Source organism: Saccoglossus kowalevskii, chromosome 9 (genome assembly GCF_978046115.1).
Source record: "Saccoglossus kowalevskii chromosome 9, keSacKowa6.1, whole genome shotgun sequence".
Classification (NCBI taxonomy): domain Eukaryota; kingdom Metazoa; phylum Hemichordata; class Enteropneusta; family Harrimaniidae; genus Saccoglossus; species Saccoglossus kowalevskii.
The window spans coordinates 7259307-7279506 of record NC_140649.1 but is presented as its reverse complement, the minus strand read 5'-3'; the positions used below and the strand labels follow the sequence as shown (position 1 = coordinate 7279506).

Below are 20200 nucleotides of genomic sequence, written 5' to 3'. Positions count from 1 at the left end.
TCTAATTTATAATCCATATTTTAGAAAAATTATTAAAAATATTGGAGCAATAAAATCAGTATGCCTCCCTCCAAATATAATCAAAGGTGCCACTCATCAAAACTGCAGACAGGACCTTTCTTAAAGGTCACCATATCTTGATGGCAGGAAGTGTACAAAAGATCAGTGACCAGACATGTCAGTTCAAAATGAGTTCATCTTTTTTTCCACTTGAAGAGGGGGGGGGGATATGTATTCCATGAATGTGTATGGAAATGTACTATTGTCGAACTCGCACAGGAATCTATTTGTTAAATTGGAATGGCACGTAAGTCAACCTTACCCTTTTACTTTTTGAGCAAATGTACATCAGGTCATTTGGTAGACTTAGGCACCCCATGGTTCATGCAAGGTCTACTGAAGAGTGAAGGGGCGTCTATGAAACCTATCACATTTAGAATTCAGCATAAATCTAGCATGCAAATAAATGAGGCAGAAAGTATACTCGTACACCTCAAAGGAGCACTTTGTTCTCAAACCAACTAAACATAACCCATACATCCTTACCACACATACCACATTTTCTAATCAAGTCTTGATACACAAGGAATATCTTAGACACAAATAAATTTTATTAAATATTTAACTCAGAGTACCATACATACAGCTTAGTTTCATCACAAGTTTGGACAGGTGCCCAAATTCCATTTGGTATACAAAGAGTACAGACAGTTACTTGGGTTTCTAATTTTTTATATTGAGAAAACCAGAATCATGCAATATGGTACGCATAATTTCTGAGCAATACCTGTGATGTCCAACCTTCCGCATTTCCTATCATATTTTTAATTTATAGGCAAATAGGTTCAGAACCAAGGTTTGCTTTCATGAATTCGTTTGACACGATAAAAAATAGAAAATGTAATAAAGATGGGGTACCCCTTTATGTATTTCCCAAAAACAAGGGGTCCACAATCACACTTAGCGTGCAGGAAAGCAGAATTTAGGACCGAGCACAGCACTCATGAAATTGAGTCTATCCTTAATCACAAATTGTGTCTATTGCATTTCCATTTGCAACTCAACACATTAAATAAAGCTGCTTTTTTATACAAATAAACCCTTCAAAAAAACTCGAAAGGAAAACAAAATCAATTGGTGTAACATGTTGACAGAAAGTATTTTTTACAACACTTATTCTTATAGTATAAATCTGTGCAGCTGCAGTAAATCATGAAACATATAAATTCCCTCCCATTGCCCCTCCCTCCCTCCAAAATGTACTGCACCTAATAATACCCATGATAGCAAAATTGCCCCGGAAATTCAGAAAAGTCTGGAAACTGGGGCACAACTGGCATTGCTACAATTATTAAAAAGATGCTCACAGTAATATTTCCCTCCCTAAAGTTTAAGTTATTTGTAACAAAAATATTTTTTCTGCAATGCACAGCATTTTGAAACAATATATTATGTAAGGACATCAAAAATTAACATTGAGATGGCTGAATTGTAGGCGACAAAAAAGACAAAAATGACTATGTATACTTTATACATTAAAAGAAACAAAGTAAAGTTTTCTATACAAAATCCAAAGTTTTGAAAAGCCCACAGAACTGACAGTTTTTACCTGGCGCAACTACTTGCTTCCAGGAAGACCAGAAAGCTATAAAAAAAATTGTTTCAATTTCTATAGAATTCATTTGAATACTCATTATTTAAGCATATTCCATGTGACAGATGAACCTTCAAAATCTCACAAGATTTAATACAACTTTAATATTTTGCTGTACAACATATAGAGGATTTCATATCAGTTATTCTGTCGCATGGAAAATGCCTTATAAAGTAAAGCTTTCTGGAAAAATACACCAAAAGTACAAAGAAAGAAAAACACCGAAATACATTTTTTTTGTTTTTTTTGTTTGTTTTTAAAAAAAATAACTAAATTAGAACAGAAAAATTACACTTCATCACATAACTTGTAACAAATTTTAACATTGTGCATTTTTCCATTCATGTTGTGCATTTAAACAACACTATAAACCTCTCATGCTTCCCCCATTAGCAGAATTTTTGTGAGTGTAGCTACCAATGTGATTGCCCGAGAACACCTCAGTAGTTCGTACAGCATATCTATTTTATAGAAACATTTTTTTGGGTAGTGTCTTCACACTTATTTTCAAACTTTTTTTTTGGATTTTTTTTCTGTAACTAAAATTGAACTAAATGTTACAATATTTTAATATCCAAGTTCAATGCTATATATATATATATATATATATATATATATATATATATATATATATATATATATATATATATATATATATATATATATATATATATATATGCATAGCAAAGCAAATATTTATGGCAATATGAGAATGAAAAGGGGATATATATATTTACAATGGGGCGGAAATTACAAGACTGTTATGCTCCCGGGCAGTCTCAGTGATGAACGTACCTTTTGTTTGTTTTTTGTAATAAACGTAAAGGCTATTTACAGTGTCGTGTTTGTGAGCTAAGGCAGCAAGCAAAAAGATTCCTTAGGTCTCATTGTCTCTACATTACTATGCCATCCAATGGCAATTAATGAAACCCATACCCCCCACCCGACGCAGAGATTTCTTTACAAAATCCCCTTTTTCATACAATTTCCAAGCAATGCACCAACCTATTACTGGCACACTATACTAAATGTTGGCACACTGTTTGGACTTTGTAAACATTTATAAATATGTTTTGAAGCAGAGAAGTGCGAGTATTACTCCTCAAAAAAAAAAGTCAATTCTTCAAGCAAATCAAAAAAATACTGTGGGCGTTGGGATGCCAATTTGGCACAAAAATTCTTAGTCCAACTGTAACTATGACTGGTGTTTTACAACCTATAAATATACATCATAACAATTTTCATTACTAACTAGGGCAATGTACTCGTAGGAGAAAACCAAGTGGAGCACATGGTGGGTAAAATTCTAACTCAAAGTCAGAGATAAAGAACAAGGATCTAATAGAATAATTCAATTATTTATAATTAACATTAAGTAAATAAGATAAAGTAGTATATATACATAGAGTGCCAAACTGCCATCCCACGGCGACATCTTTTGTTAAAATTCTAAACATCTTCTGTGCTTACAACTGTGAGCTATAAGGTAAAATAAAAACAACAAAAAATCGTTAGTTTCTGTTATAGGACCAAGTCAACTACACAGCATCTGGTTGAGTCAGTGTGAAAGTAACATCAGACAAGCCAAAATAAAAAGTCAAACTACATCAACAGCTTTGACAATTCATTAAGTTTTCAAAAAGTAGTTCCCTTTAACCTTCGTTGGACTTTCCATATTTGTGGAATAACTCTTGGAAACTAAAACACATGCGAATGTGTGGTCAGCCTTGCAACTCAACATTTGTCTATTACTTGTATTATTTTTGATCCATTAACTTGCCATGGAATGCAATATCATTTGTAGTATTAGTGTAATGAATCCACATAAACCTCTAACTCAGATGTCGGACAAACTAGATCTGTGCATGCTTGTGATGTTTTTCGGACTACTTTATTTCATGCATTAACAAACATTTGTTTTTAACAGTGTTATTTGTCACCTGATCACCCCAGTGTATTGATCTGTAAAAGGTAGGGCATTTGGTGTAGTTCAAAATGGCGGAATAAACGATATATGTCAACTGTGAAAGCTCTATGGTTTGACATTTTCTGTGTTCCTGAGTCAACCAATCACAATGTACAAGTTCTAGATCAAGCAGGTAATTGATAGTTCCCCTTTCACTCTCACTTTTTCAACACTGATATGCGTAACAGTGCACTTACCGGTGGGTACGTCCTGCCTGGATTGTGCTGATATTTGTCAATCACAAACTGATCTTCAGTTGTTTTCCTATAAACTGGATTGTCAAAATTCATCGAACTTTTTCGTCTATTGAGGTAGTTCCTAATTTTGGGAAAAAGTCATAAATAAATTACTTAATAAAATGCAATTAATTCACAACAAAATATCAACAGAATTTGAGGATAGGGAATAGCAATGCTGTATTTGTTCTTGAAAACACATAAATCAAACATTTATTTTAAGCTGGATCCTAAATATGTGATCAACTTGCATTGATCAGAGATGTATATCTGTCATTTACGAAAATGCAACTTTACATTCTGCCTACATGAATGCCATAAATTTAGCAAATTGTAAAAATTAAGCAGTTACAAAAGACTGTAATTAGAAACATTTTCTTACCTCCAAAGCACAAATATTATTGCACCGACAATAACGCCAAGTAGTAGAACCACTCCAATTACAATAGCAACTACAGTGCCAGTTGCAATTGCTGCCTCATGAGGCGAGACAATACCAGCATGGTTGTACGTAGTGGGTCTATTGTCGTGGCTAGAGGGTGTTGTTAAGGTATCGTTTAGTCCTGGATGTGGGGTGACATCAGGCATATCGCACGTATGATGATCATCTCGAAGTTTAATTCCCACTGGACATAAACACGTGATTTTTGCAGAGCTTGATCTGATTTGTGGTGCAGCCACACACAGGTGAGAGCACTTGCCGTTATTTACGCCGCAGTGATTAATACCTGATGAGATAAAACAAAGACAGTACACCATCAGGGTATGACTCATTTCATTACTGTTTTTTAACAAAATGCAAACCATTTTATCAGAACATTACCTAACCTGTTCCAATCTGTAGAGAAGTATAGAGAAATAGAAATGCACATACAGCAAAACTTTAAAGATGGTACTCACCAGCTGGTTGTCTCAAAGAATGGTATACATGGATAGACATCGGTGAATAAAGTTTCTCTGTAATCGTTGTTGGATCGCTACCAGTGAACTTGTTAGCTTTGTGGATAGATTCTGTTTCCCAGTCGGTCCAGTACATCAAATCTCCAAACACAGTGATGGAGAAAGGGTGGGATAAAATGGTCTCTGATCTGATAATGTTCACTCTTTCACCTCCATTCAGGTTTGTGCTGGCAATCATGTTAAGTTTGGCATCAGCCCAGAAAATATGGCGAGTAACATAATCAATTGCTAATCCATTAGGCCACTGTATGTCTTCATCAACGAGGACTTGTCGTTGTTGTCCATTCATACCAGCTCTCTCAATTTTTGGTGGTTCGCCCCAGTCAGTCCAGTACATCCAGCTGGAGAGGCAAGACAAAAAGACATTAACATTGAACTCAATCAGTCCCTTTAATATAACAATACTAATATCTACACCAATTTAATCACAAATTGCAAAAATACCACACTTACCCTTCAATTGGATCAAGTACAATGGCTCTTGGTTCATCAAGGTTCTCATCAATAAGTACTGTTCGCTGAATTTCTTCATGACGTTTTTCAAGATGAGCTACCTCAATGGTGTTGGTACCAGTATCAGTCCAATAGATGTTTTGATAAATCCAGTCTACAGCCACTCCATCTGGAGTGTTCACATTCTTGTCGATAATCACTTCTCCTTTCCCTTCACCACCATCAATTGTAGTTCTGTTAAAATAAAGAACAATGGCATGTTATTTCCATAGAAAGAAAACTGAACTAACTGAACTGAACCAAGATTATACACAGAATGAAAACATTTCAAAGTTTGAAAAAGATTAACAAAAATTACTTGAGTTAACCTGACCAAAAGAAAGTACTGACACTGTTTATCCATATAGATATAAAATAGCTGCAAAAACACTCAACCATACAAGAGAAAGAAAACATAATTAAATTTATTACCCACCTTACAATCTGTTCAGTAGCAACATCAGTCCAGTATAAATATCCCTTTGCATAATCATAATCAAGTGCGACTGCACTGCGAAGATTATCAATAATTAGTCGGTATTCTTTTGTAAAAAGATTAATTTCTCTAATGTCTTTCCTGTCAGCAATCAATAAACGTGGTTCATCTCCTAGTGCTTTGCATGTTCTGTGGTCATCATCCAATTCATAGCCTTCTATACAGGTACATTTAAATCCACCTTTTACGTTCTCACAATTTTGACTACATTGGCCGGGAATGTCACACTCATTAATGTCATTGCAGGTTTTTCCATCAACATCAAGGACGTATCCAGGATTGCAGGAACAATAATGGGAAATGGGCAAATCATGACATATGTGGTAGCAGTCACCATTGTTAGTGTCACACTCATTTATATCTACAAACACAAGAACAATTATAATAATATAAATTTCCAAAGAAATCATTTGATTTGAAAGATAACACATACATGGAAGACAGAAACATAACACAGGAGTGAAAGTTTATGATGTTCTCATTCAACATCAGTGTTCTTCCAAGGCAACACGGAAATTACGAAAGTACTGGTAGTACACTTAATGAAAGCTTGTAACTGGAATGCTATGCACATATATTAAGTATTCCATCTTATTTGATGCCCTCTTTCTAACAAAATCCTGTCTAGAACACAGGACATGATCCCATGCTTTTCACCCTAATACTACACGATTGGTAGTTTACTCAAGTTGCTGAGTAAGCAGACATGCAATTGGATGTAACCCACGACAACTTCTACACAACTAAATACAGAGAACAAATTTTATTAGAGTAAACAAAAATGCACACTTACTGCATTGATTATTGGTGGGTTCATCTGACCAATCACGACAGTCATCTTTTTGGTCGCACACTAAAGATATGTCAATGCACGCACCATTATCACATCGAAAATGGGTTTTAGGGTCACAGGGTGCAGGTGTAGTCACACATCCCAATTCATCCGAGCCGTCCCTGCAGTCAATTTTTCCATCGCATTCTAGAATGCCCATGATACAATCTCCAATGTTACAAGTGAATTGATCTTCTTCACACTTAGGGTCAACTTCTGTAAAACAAGAGTTATAGAAACAAACTATTACATGATATAAACTAGATAAATAATTTAGAATAGCACCAACAAGGGTATTTTACAGTCCAGTGAAGTGTATGTGCACAGCATTTGCACAGATTTGTACTACACAGAAAATGTTTGTCCAAGATGGCGACATTCCAAAGTTCATCAAGATTTGCTAACTGTGGATGTATGATTGTTGTGGATACTACCCAAATATGGGCACTTGCGCAAGGAATACAACATCAAGCAAATGAACTCATATTTGGTCCACAATATACAACATTAAAATTAACCCAACATCCCAACATCTATTTTTCACAGAAACAGTTTCAACCAAAGTCCCCGAAAAGACAAAAAAAAACAAGAATTTAAATGCTACTTACCACAATTAAATTCATCTGAACCATCATGACAATCTTCGTCACCATCACATTTCCATGAGTAATGGATACATTCTTGATTTGAGCAAGTAAATTCTCTTTCAGAGCATGGTGAAGGTGGTGATTCAGAACCGCACAACTCCTCAGATTCATCAGAATGGTCTAAACAGTCGTAATCGCCATCACAAAGCCACCTGTTCGGCATGCAGTAGGAACCATTGCACATGAATTCAGCAGCATCACAAGTGGGAGCTGGACATCCTTCCTCATCCGAGTTATCGCCACAGTCGTCATCTTGATCACAAATCCACCTAGCAGTAATGCACCTGCCATTGCTGCATGAGAATTCATCCGAGGCACACGTTACGCCTCCTAGATAATGCAACGAGAGAGAAACAAGAATTTTATGATAATCCCAAATTCAACAAATACCAACAAGATGCGACACCATTAGACAACCTCACAATTTGTAACAACCAACTGAAACACTCACCACAATCTCTCTCATCTGCACCATTATTACAGTCAGCTTCCCTGTCGCATCGCCATGCAAGGGGTATACAAGTTCCTCCTATTTCACAACTGAAATGGTCAGAACTGCAAGTTCTAGCCTCTGAAAATTAAACAGCAACATTTTAAGAGATCAGTTACATAATCACAGCAAACTACACTGCAGTATTAATTAAATCTCATGGAATCAAGTTGATGAAAAAGTACAGCTGGAAAAGGAAATTTAACATGATGTACACATTCCAACACTTTCTGATGGGGGGTAAAACACTAGTGACTATAGGGCACATGCCTTGGATTAAATACTTTACAATCTTTGACACTGGAAGGCAGCAACTAAACTGAAAGAGCGCTGTCATCTGACATTCATAGACCGTGAGATTCATTCCACTCAACTTGGCAAACTATTTTGCATAGGTATTTCAGCGGACAAAGGCTCCCTGTTGATATTGAGACCAAGACTTGTGTTCTTTACACACAAAAAGCAGCAAACTGAAATTTAAGTAGTCCACGCCTGCAAGGAATACCAATGCTACCCTTTGACAGAATCGTAGTCCCAGCTCATATAAAAGCAGTTTCTCTTTAGAAAAGTGATTATTCTAATTGTGAAATAGAGTAAGAATCAACTCCCCAGTCATGGATTTAAATTCAAACAATAATATATTTTGTGAAATAAAATAAAAAAAATCATACTATTGCAGACTAATTAGAAAATAATTCCAAAGCTAGTCAAAATACCAGATTTTACTGGTTCGTGAGTTTCCCAGACAGCTAAAACTGAAAAACATGCAGGCAGGAAATTGGGAAGCAGCTGGTTTAGAAATTTATATTTTATCAACAAGTAAATTTGCTAATGATTGAAATTGATCAAATAATAAACCATGCACCTAATAATGACCAATGCAAAATACTAATAAGACATTAAAATGACATTTAATATCACAGTACTGGCAAAAAAAAAATATTTTTAATAACAAAATCACTGTCACTTTAGTAATCCAGCCTAGTCATTAAATTAGATAGTTTGCTCAATTGTCCTATGAACCATAATGTAAACAATGACCACTTAAAGCAAATGTCACCATGAAACATGGATTATGTGAATTTATGTGCACGGCAGGGCAGGGGATGTAGCAAAGACTGTCAGGAATTTGAGGCAACAGCTTGTTGAGAGGTACACCACAACATCGAGGTAACAATCCTTACAATTTTTTGCGACAACATGGCTACAACGATAATGCAGCCTGATTATAGTTGTATATTCATTAATAATACCATTTTCTTTGTCACATCCCAAAAAACTATGATATGTACATGCAAGTGGTATGAGCAGCACATGTTCTTACAGTGGTTGGGTATTTTCCATGATTCAAGGACAAATACATAATTTGCATAAACCTATTTAAGAACCACCGCCCTCAGAAGCAGTTTCTTTAAGATGAAAGACAGGGGCTGTCCTCACTTAACCTCACTGAGGAGTCAATGTATTACCATTTGTTTTTGTGTTTTTTTACTGAATGATTTACAGGACTCCAACATGAACTGACTTCATTTTTCATTTTACTTTGAGCAATCTAGCTAGTTCGAAATCAGTGACTGTGTTAAAATCTTTCTCTACAAGGCATCATACAATTGTTAAAGTATATATTACAAGCATATCCAGACAGTAGACCAAACATTTGGCTTCTACAGCTAACACAGACAGACTGTCCTCAAGTTTATGTTGACCTTTGAAATAGTGTTCTCTTTTTAAACATTATTAGGAAGTTGGCATATCTAGTGATGCTGCAGTGTAGGTACTGTAAATTACTGTACAATTTTCACTTCAACAATTTGCTTTTTGTAAAATTATGTAAATACAAAAAATATGCTGTCACACCACCAGGCTGTACAAGTATTCTGACTGTCTGTGAAATAGGGCACTACATAAAACAGCTTAATTTTAACAGGTAGTCTGTACTATATTAATATTTTAGGTGGATACAATATTTTTTAATATATAATATGCAACGTCACTTATTTCTTTGATAGTCGTGAAAAATTGAAAAGTGACATTGAACTGTATATACAAAGAGGACCGAGTTATAAACCAAAAACAAGTTGAAGAATTTTTCACAAGGAATGGATATAAATAGTGTTTTTTAAGAAGACACTTACGACAAATTGATTCTTCTTCATCCGATCCATCTTCACAGTCATCGTCGTTGTCACATTGCCAACTGCCTGGTATACACTTATCATTTCGACATTTGAAATCTGTTTGACTGCACGTTCTTACAGCTGTAATAAAACAGACAAATCATGCTCATTTAGTTGTAGCCTCATGTATTCAGAAACTTCATATGAGAATTCAATTATTAAACAGCATTTTAATAAGAATCTCATGAACAGTTGGCTATGAATTCCACAAAGACGAAATACTGCTCAATGACCAAATACAGAACAGGTCAGCTTGTCCTTAACGGTATCTGTCACTTGTACAGTTTACAATTAAACAGCACAATGTAAAACGACAAGGTAGGTGCAATATACACCGAGTACAAGTTCAAATCATAATATGTACATAGCATAGTCATGCCAGTGAAAGTTCACACTTTTGGATGGCTGCCAAGATAAAAACACCTCATACACACATCTAAGAATAGTTACGAGCACAATAGCACTGGTACTAGTACTATGGTTGTAATATGTTCCCACATCAAAATATGCATCAATATCTCCAACCCATCTAGGTCATTGGACACACAGACTACAAGAATATTAAAGCAGAAAGGCTACAGTTATCCAATCAGAACAGCTAAAATTGAGGGAGATATAAATTTGTATAATAAATACAAGTCAGAATTCCTGAAATTAATATTTTAAGTTCCAGTGGGTTCAACACAGATCATGGGAGATGCTGAGCATGTATTAATACCGTAAAATCTGTATTAGAAGTCACACCCATTCTTTTTGAATAATTGAGAACCAAAAATTCATTAACTCTCATATGTGTAGATGCTGTAATAGAAGCCGCATCCTCTCTGTTGCATTGTACCATTTTAATAAAAGCTGCAGCTTCTAATACAGATTTTACAGTAGTATCTACTTTCAGAAGAAAACATTGCAATGAATGACATAAAAGAAGCCTTTCTTTCAATACTGAAACTATGACATATTTGCCATTCGCATCAATGCAGGACATACATCATATAAACAGCACAAAATGACATGTGTCTTCTTGCCAGAAAACTTCATACCTCAGCTGTTTTTCTTAAGTTTCTATTGAATTCAAAGTTTCAGAATAACTGATTTTTTTCCCCTCTTAGACAACATTACTGGCGGACCAGATACATGTTTTCCCATAATGAATATTGATTTTACACAGGAACAGAGACTTTCAAATCTGACAGTTATAATCGATACACCTGCTTACAGAATAGTACAGCGAACAAGATGTATTCTATTTATACATGAACCACACATTTTCACCAAAGAAAAGTACACAAATTCATTGTTATTAATTTTAATATTCTAGCAATCCTCAGAGTCAGAACCTGATCTATATTTCCATCCAAGAACAACAGCATCACATGGTTCTTTTCTCAGCCTACTCAGGAAGTGAATTTAATACTAGCATGCCCAGAGAAATACACCAACAGTAGTCAGCTGAAAGCTCGGCCAAGTGTTTGTATGGAATATTTGTAGACGAGCAGTCTGCAACAAAATTAACTGAAACCTAGTGTGATCTACTTCGTAACTACTTGATTCAAATGAAGTTGTATGTTTACAACTCATAACGTTTCACATCGTAGAATGATCAACTGCTTGTACTATACCCAGATATTTTTTTTTAACCAGTAGAGGGACAATTTCCTTACAATGTAATGTAATGGACAACACAACATTCTGTAGTGGTTTTTTTCCCACGCCCAAACTTAAACTAGTTTAGAAAGGGTCGATTTCATTTAGCCAGTAATGTTCTCTTCAAATGGTAGAATTTCACATGCTGTGAGCTAACCAAATCCAAACAGGAGGTATCGTAACAATGGAATGCAACTTATAACAAGTTCAAGAATTTATAACTGCACTACTTCCTGGTGCTGTACTACTTGAACATTTGACTCCTTATAAGAATACTTTAAAGACATTAATTTACCGCAGAATCTTACAATGCAGGCATATACTTTCAACAAAAATAAAACTACTTGCTGTCACAGTAATCCTGTCAGTGGGGCAATGCTGATAAACAAAGGTCGAGGACCAAAGTGCAACCTGTTTTGGCCTTGACCCTTTGGTAAAAACACAAATGAAATTGGAGTTGTAGGATTTAGGAAACACTTTTTACTAATTTAGGTTGCTAACTATTTTCATATAGTGTACAGAGATTATGATACTACTAATGCAGTGCATTGTACTGTAGTTGGAAGCAGAACATATTGACGCTTGCAAATTCAAATGAACATGCATTTTATGACAGGGTCACTTACAATGGGTCGCCGGATGACTCGGAGAGATGAATTGAAGAGAGAGCCATATACACACAAAACACAGCAGTCGCATTCTACCAGAGAAACAATTTTGTGTGACCGTAATGCAAGACAAGGACATTCTCTGTCCAAATTCACACCTCAAAAGGTCTCACTTTGACAAACAAGTATACCAAAATGGCTTCCAGAAAGACCACATTGTCCAAGACAGCTAGCAATATGGCTGCATGTAGGCTGAGGGGAATGGGACCCAACAATGTCCTGCACTTGTGAAACTAAACTAAGATGACTGTATATTCTGTATAATCACCAAATGTACTAATTAAAAAATAAAATTCTAAGTTCTAGCTACTCAATTTTAAAACAGCAACAAAATAAAATTGACAACTGCTAGGTGGTCCATCATGTCTTTGAATAACTTTTAATATATAATTCAGTCACTAGTGCTATTTATTTAACTTAGAGCTTAAAGATCTGATGTGAACAGTAGATAAATCGCTTAGAAAAACAAAAATCATCAGTCCTTCAATAAGAAATGCATAATGCCACAAAGGCCACACCCACAGAAACCCAAGAATATATTTGTATAATAAATTATACGCCAAGATTGGAACAAAAAAAATTCTAAAAAAATTGGTGAAGTATAGTATAAACAAAATTACAATGGTTTGTCTTTTCTGGACATTACATGATTTTATTATTCTCATCACAAAATGAAATGTCCAAGACTAGAGCAACCTAGAAAGATGAATAAATTAATAATGAAAATTCTTGAACAATTTCCAATAAAACACTGATGCTGCTGTAGTTTACATAGACAAAAATATATTTTATAAACATATAGACTTTAGTACCATTTCTTTTAATTTTTTGCATTTTAATCAACTTTTCTGCTGTCAACTGTGTCCTAATAACATCCGTTACAGTATTGCAACAACACTGCATTTTATTTGTTCTTTAATTTAGTAATATAATCACATGACACATATGTACAACATTTTGTTTAAAAACACAATGAGCAATTGAAAATGTAACAGCTTGGAAAAGCAATTTTGTTCCTAAAAAAATTCTGATCAGTCTATATCGTGTTGAAATTGTCAAGAAAAGGTTTTAAATAATAATAACACAGGTCAAGTGATCAAGAATTGTTTATAAACAAAGGTCACATGCTGTTTCTCAATAACATTGCTAAGAACTACTAGTATAATCAATATAATAATATTTCTGGTGATCATAATATTCAACAAGATTTAAAAATAAATTGTCTTAGATTGTGCAACTGAAATTCCTTTAATTATTATTTTAAATTAATAATGAAATCTGGAGTAATGAATTTCTCTGTTTAATTATATTAATTTTTGTCAAAATCAATTCCACAAGTGTATTGTTGGTGCATAATTTGCCTTTGCTTGTTATTAGAGACCCCAAAAGGATAAAATTAATTTCAAATTACTTTGGTATGAACCAGACATTTTTCTCTTACTCATCATATTGGCAAGTTGCCAAAATTGCAAGCATCACTAATTTAACATAGGATTTTTTTTTTCAAACATAAAAATAAAATGGAACAGCTATAATCAGTAATGCCTACATTAACAAATATATTTTACTATGAAAAAATGATTTTCAAATGTATATTTAAAACTGAACTAAACCAAAGTGAGAGTTCCAGTACAACAACCAACGTTTGTTTTCATAATGAAGGTGGGCGTCACCCTAACCACGCGATCACTTGTGAATCACTCCAAAACAAGTCATAACATCATTGGCTAAAAATAGTCATGTGAGATCTGGTGTGTTTGAAACTGGCGAATAGCATACGAGGATATGAAAAGCGTGATGTAGCAAGTTATCAATCAACTGATGACGTAGATGAGAAAAAGGGTGTGTGGAGTCTCGTGATGCCTTACGACCAATAAAATCTGCGAATAAGCATGACGTCAATACCGACTGTCAATCATTAGACCGGTCGCAACCAAAACATTGGCGATATTTTGCCGCGTCGCACTTAGGAACACGAGGTGAATTTTTACTACAACCAGTTTTTGCAAAAAATTGCCAGAAATTCAATAATCTTTTAATGACACAATAAATAGCAGAAACTCATAGTTAAGATATTCGGCCTCCTCGTGGTACATGTTTAAAAAATCTTCCGAGATAAATTGGACAACATTTTACAACATACATGTACTTCTTCATTTTCGATTCAAATTCACGTTGTTAGTTTCCCCCAAGCCCAAACAAAAGACGATTTGTATTGATATTCTGGGCAAAATGACAACACCTTCTTAAAATTAAACGTTACAAATATTGAATTAAATGCGGGCAAACCTAAGAAACAATTCTGGGAAGTTCACGTACATTTTCTGTTAAATTGTAACTACGTAACACGAATCTTGCGCCAGTCAAATTTCATGATCGCCGGCTTCATGCCAGTATGACGCCCTTGTATATCTCAAAGTCCGACAGTAATCCACGAAATATCTGTGATGTTTATCAAAACGAAACTATATAAAGTGAGAATTATGTTAATAGACACTGCTATGAGGAACTATTACCACATAAGGAACACGCCCGGAAAACATCCGACGTGAGACAATCGGCAGCCGGCATGTCGACTATCCGGTGAAAATATGGCGTGAATTCCAAAGGCGGAAAATAAAAGTACAACCGCACTTCACGTCATATTTGAAAGTTCGGTGTTTTGTTTTTCATCTTAAAAACAAATAAATAAACTTACGACAAAGCTGCTCGTCTGAATTGTCTTGACAGTCGTCATCTTCGTCGCATTTCCAAGCAATTGGGATACATCGTCCATTCGCACACGTAAATTGGTCCTCTGCACACTCGCCTATTTTTGGTCAAGAGAAATACCATAACATTAAATAAAACAATACAAATGATAGCATGAAATTAGAGGAGTCATGTTCCAAAGACTTGTTGAAACATGGGATATCAAAAACTGCCTGCCTAAACAAGGTGCAGACTCGAATGCCGGCATCATTAATGTATACAAACAGATTTCAATTTACTACATAACCAGACAGTTGCAGACAGTGGCTTGTCTTCTCCAATATAAACTCGTTTACCATGACAGAAATCAGTGAAATTACATCTACGTTGTAGAAACAACACAATTTCAGCAACGTCAACAGTTGTTCTATAACAAAACGATCAGAATTTCGATCTTAAAGCTGAACATACTTTTTAAAATGTACACACGCCATCATGGATCACATGCTTTTGCGATGAACACAAACTAAAAGGGACAAACCCAATGTACTTCCACTCACCTTGTGTTCGAAGTATCCTCAGAAATATGAAAAACACACAGAAAAGTGTTATTTGTAGTAACCTCTGAGCCATATATGACTTATTCCTGTGTCAAAAAATGAAAATATTATCCAAAGAATGCTGGTTTATACGCCGGTTCGCAAAAGTAATGTCACGCTTACTCGGTACGTGGATCTCCTATGACGTTCTTCTGTTGTTATGCCTGTATATTGGTTGGCGCGAAACACGCCGACAAGGGGCGTCTTGAAACCGTTCTGGTAAACAGCCACACACAAACCCACCGGAATTGAATTGTTGTACACAGCATTGAATTTAATTAATTTTTCTCCAGGTCTCATTACTAACATAAATGAATTTCCAAAATCATATTCATTCGTAAAAACTAGATAAAATATTATTGTTTTTAATATATTTTCACTGAATATCTGAACTAATTTTGGATCTTAGTAAAACTGGGGGTGACGTAAAAGAGTTGGAACTGCAGTAAACAAACCTATCGTGTAACACTCTCAGTGAAAACGCTACCATTATAAAGGCAACATATAAAAAAAGCATTCTGTAACGTAATCATATCTACATGTTCAGTCAGCATGGGAACTGTGAATTTAAAAAAAAAAACATTTAAAATACATATCGCACGAGAATTTATTTTTACTTCAATATTTCCATATATTTCCAATCAAAAGGGTTTGTAGTATGGCGGATGGATATCAAGCGCGTGACTAAAGATAGGTCCCGCCCACGCCATCACGCCTAGTATAATATCATGAGATATGTTATATCCGTCGCAATTCCCAGAACATATTCTAAAAAATGTTGCTTAGCTTCTGCTCATCGGACTATAGTTTTAATGATACATATTCATTGTAAATGTGATACATCATACTGTCAGGGGAAAACCTTTGTATTTAAAATGAAAAAGAAATCTAGAGAGCGGAATGATACATCTTCGTACGTTGCCCTTCGCATAGTACACGTGATTAGCCACAAAAAGAATACAACCAATAAATATAATGTAGTACCCATGAAATGGCGGGAAATAATTGGTGGAATCCTTATTAAAACCAAGTGAGCTCTTCACTGCAAGTGGACATTTTATTATAAATTATTTACTAGTAATTTCACGACAAACCGTGTCGTGTCAGGACATTCAAGTCAGTCCATGCAGTGTGGACGTGGACAGACATATTTGAACGCAGCTTGGGGTCATAGTTCACGGGTAGTTCGACCCAGTCTTTTCAAATCTCCGACCCGGTTGAGTGCGTGATCCAATGCACCTGGAAACGTATGCTAGTACGAACTCGACACCGCCGTCAACGTTGCCCCAATTTTAAAATATACTTAAAATTAAGATGAGATGAGATAATTTGGTCTTAGTGTGGCTGATTTTTTTTCTAATGTGACGACTAATTTGAAATGAAAGTACTAGTAATATCGCGGAAAGACTTGCATGGGAGGCAACATGCGTCGCTAAAGTTCGTTCACCTATATCATGTCCCTGGGTCTTTGGCCAGCGTGGTTTGTTATTGTTTTGATGCACATTTAGCTGTATTTCTTAGTTTAAATCTGGCTACACCACTGATGACACTAACCACACCAATAATGACAACACAGCACAGCATTGCATTCAGCTTGGTGCCGCTTTTCTTCCTCGTATTCTGTTTGTTTTGTTTAAGACATTAACACTTGGCTGATGCAATATCAGTCGCGGCGTTGAACCACGTACTCGGCATAGAAACAAATGTAGCAAACGAGAGAGGAAATAAATCAGGCATGCGATTCTGGTCTGAGTGCCCATTTGCAACTAGAACAAAAGAAGTAATTAGCGTAGCTATAGTCGCGTCGCCAAATATTGGACGCCTTCCAAAAACACCATTGGAAAATAGGATTTGTAGACATTGTTCATTGCATGACATAGAAGATACTAAACACACCAAAAAAGAAACTCTTTCCAATATTATATTCCTAAAAGAAACCATCACTTATTTGCAGAAATTCATTCTGTGACAAAAATACAACTAAGCTGTTAGGTGATTTTATTCACAATTCTTTCATTTTAAGAAATGAGAATTCTCTTGATTTGTAATACTGACTTTCTCTTTTATTATTACGTTCATTTTAAATACATATTACTATTAACCGATAGAAAATGTTATTTCTAAGGTTGCAATAAAGATATATAGTTATGAAACAATGTTAGGTTTACGAACCCAGACAAACACTGCTTAAACGCTAATCTCTTTCCACGCGATAGTACGAATTGATAACATTGGCTATGTTTTAATTTGTTTTTGTCAAAATTAAGAAATCAAATTTATTCTAGATGTAGTCGAGTTTGTTTTGGCACGTGTCAATCAAAATAAACTTGTTATACTTTCTATAATCCATAAGTACTAGTAAATCTTATTATTCTTATTTTCAGAGCTTAGTCATAAATGGAAAATAAAAACAGTGGTCAAATTAACTATCTGCATTGTTGTGATTAATTGAATTTGCATATTTACATGTATTTTAAATAATTAATAAATCACACAGTCAAGTATGAAGTAATTTAAGAACATCTTTGGGTGTTTACTAGCCGTTTACTGGACGTTAATCACAGAAGATTTCATGAACATTTAAATAAGCAATGCAGCAATTCCACTATTCATCTATCAATATGCAAATTAGTGTATAACGTTGTTTTAATTCTGACATCAAAATGATCAATCAAATGAGTACAACTCACCGGGCACTCATAAAATTTCTTCTCTTTTTTTAGATATCGTAGATGTAATATATTATAAACATAACAGTCATAGCGATTTTAGTTAAATTTATGCATTCTAAAGATTTCACTATGTGAATGTAAAAACGAACAAAATGCAAAAATAGACATCGCCGTGACTGTTTCATTTCTTATGTTTTCGATTCTACATTTTTCAAAGAATAAATTCTAGTATCAATTTAATAAAGGATTTATTCCCATAACCATCACGTGACATCAATTTTTAATTAGTGCGAGTTATGATCTGTCATAGTTTTATGATCTGTCATAGTTTTATATGGTTTGAAGTATTCTATGAAAATAATTTTTGTGAATTTTACTTTCTGAAAACATCTACTACATCCTTCCTTATATAAGTACGTTTGTTGTCGCATGTGGGGTGGGGTGGGTCAATACTACCTGTCCGAACTTTACGGGGACAAGTTGAGTGCGTCCATTTGGATCGCATTGTTTAAAAACAGTTCAGTGAACGACACCTACGGATGTGTGAATATACACACATCAAACCACCAACCATTCATTATAGTGAAATTCTTGGTTTTAACCAATCAAAGAACACATAGTAAATATTCCCAATTTGTACCACTGGTATTCATCAGCACCACTGTGACAACCTTTCAACAAAACCACGTGTTACCACGACAGGCTAAAAACGTCTTGTCCTACCATTCGAATATCATTTCTTTTCCCATGACCGGCAATTATACACAACATTCATACCACACATGATGCTATATGTATAACGATATAATTCAACTTTCGAGGAAATGGGCTTCGTTTTCACAGTTTCATCGTCATTTGCAATTACACATTTAGTACTGTACGCCAACGAGTCATAGTCTTGAACTTGAAGATTGAATGAATTTGTTAGAGTTTGGTCACAATTGTAGTATTATTCTATGTGATTTTAGAATCGTCGTACTTCACTTCATTTCCGAAAGTATCCGCTATGTCTTTATGTATCCCAATAACCCCATGCATTACTAAGTACTACAACCGGCTGAGATCCGAAACCATATAGTCTACACCAGTAAACTATAGTTCCGTCAACGCCGGATGTTTTCACCAGTTTATTTTCCAGATGCTGTTTTCGGTTTATCTGGGACTGATTTTCCATGAAAGATAATCCGAAACTTGAGCTGAGAGAATGTGTAGTTTTATATATCCGGGGATAAAGGATATATAATTGTCGACACAGTAAACATAAGCTGAACGGGGTAAGGCGTGCAATTGAATGACATTGTCTCCAGGCTTAGCGATTTTTGTTATTATAAGGGTGGGCCGTTAGTAATACGGCCGATGGTAAAATTTGAAAAAAAAAATGAACAGGAACAATAACAGAAAACAAATATGCACTTATGAAAATATTTGATTTCACACAACAAAATCATTATGGAAAAAAAACACAAAACTAAGGAAAATATTTTGCAAAGTTTGCCTGCCATTTTTCAATTTAAAAATGCACCAACAAAAATTATTGTGAATTTAGTATACATATATCCTCAAACAAACCCATCTAATTAAACATTCATGCTTGGGTACGGCATGAAGTGAATAAATTACAAAGTTCCTGGAAATTGCAACAGCTGTATCGCCGCAGTAGTTTGGGTTTGTGCGTATATGACTATACTAGGATAATGTGATAAGAATGTTAATTTGCAATATAATATCAAACTCTCAAGTAAACACCACTTTAATTAAAATACCCTTTTTAACTAGAATTTCCGCTGGACATTTTGGTTGTTTTGTATAAAATCTACACTATCACAGATGGGAATATACCTCGCTATAAAAATGCAAATCAACGTACTACTGGATGGTTCAACAGAGAACCGGCAGAAGGTTGTAATAATTTTGGAGCACTCGAGCCCAACATGTCGCTGAGCGCATATGCTTTGAATTTGGGAAACACTAATTGC

The 20200-nt window shown here is 34.9% G+C and overlaps 1 protein-coding gene across 1 annotated transcript; it reads right to left on the bottom strand.

Moving 5' to 3' along the window:
- Window positions 1-2450: 2450 nt before the first annotated feature.
- Window positions 2451-15698, bottom strand: LOC100373340 (very low-density lipoprotein receptor-like). The gene is made up of 12 exons (XM_085503113.1): window positions 15514-15698; window positions 14961-15071; window positions 9909-10031; window positions 7735-7854; window positions 7245-7613; window positions 6598-6852; window positions 5745-6165; window positions 5270-5503; window positions 4757-5157; window positions 4239-4584; window positions 3818-3938; window positions 2451-3133 (listed from the first exon to the last, which is right to left on the bottom strand). The coding sequence occupies exons 1-12, from the start codon at window positions 15584-15586 to the stop codon at window positions 3104-3106; spliced, it is 2604 nt and encodes an 867-aa protein (XP_085359239.1). The 5' UTR covers window positions 15587-15698; the 3' UTR covers window positions 2451-3103.
- Window positions 15699-20200: the final 4502 nt, after the last annotated feature.

Coding starts and splice junctions, on each gene's coding strand:
- LOC100373340 (XM_085503113.1), bottom strand. CDS start 15,586: ATGGCTCAGAGGTTACTACAAATAACACTTTTCTGTGTGTTTTTCATA. Junction 7,855..9,908: donor TGAAGAAGAATCAATTTGTC/GTAAGTGTCTTC, acceptor TTTAATTTTCAG/AGGCTAGAACTTGCAGTTCT. Junction 6,166..6,597: donor ACCCACCAATAATCAATGCA/GTAAGTGTGCAT, acceptor TTGTGTTTGTAG/ATATAAATGAGTGTGACACT.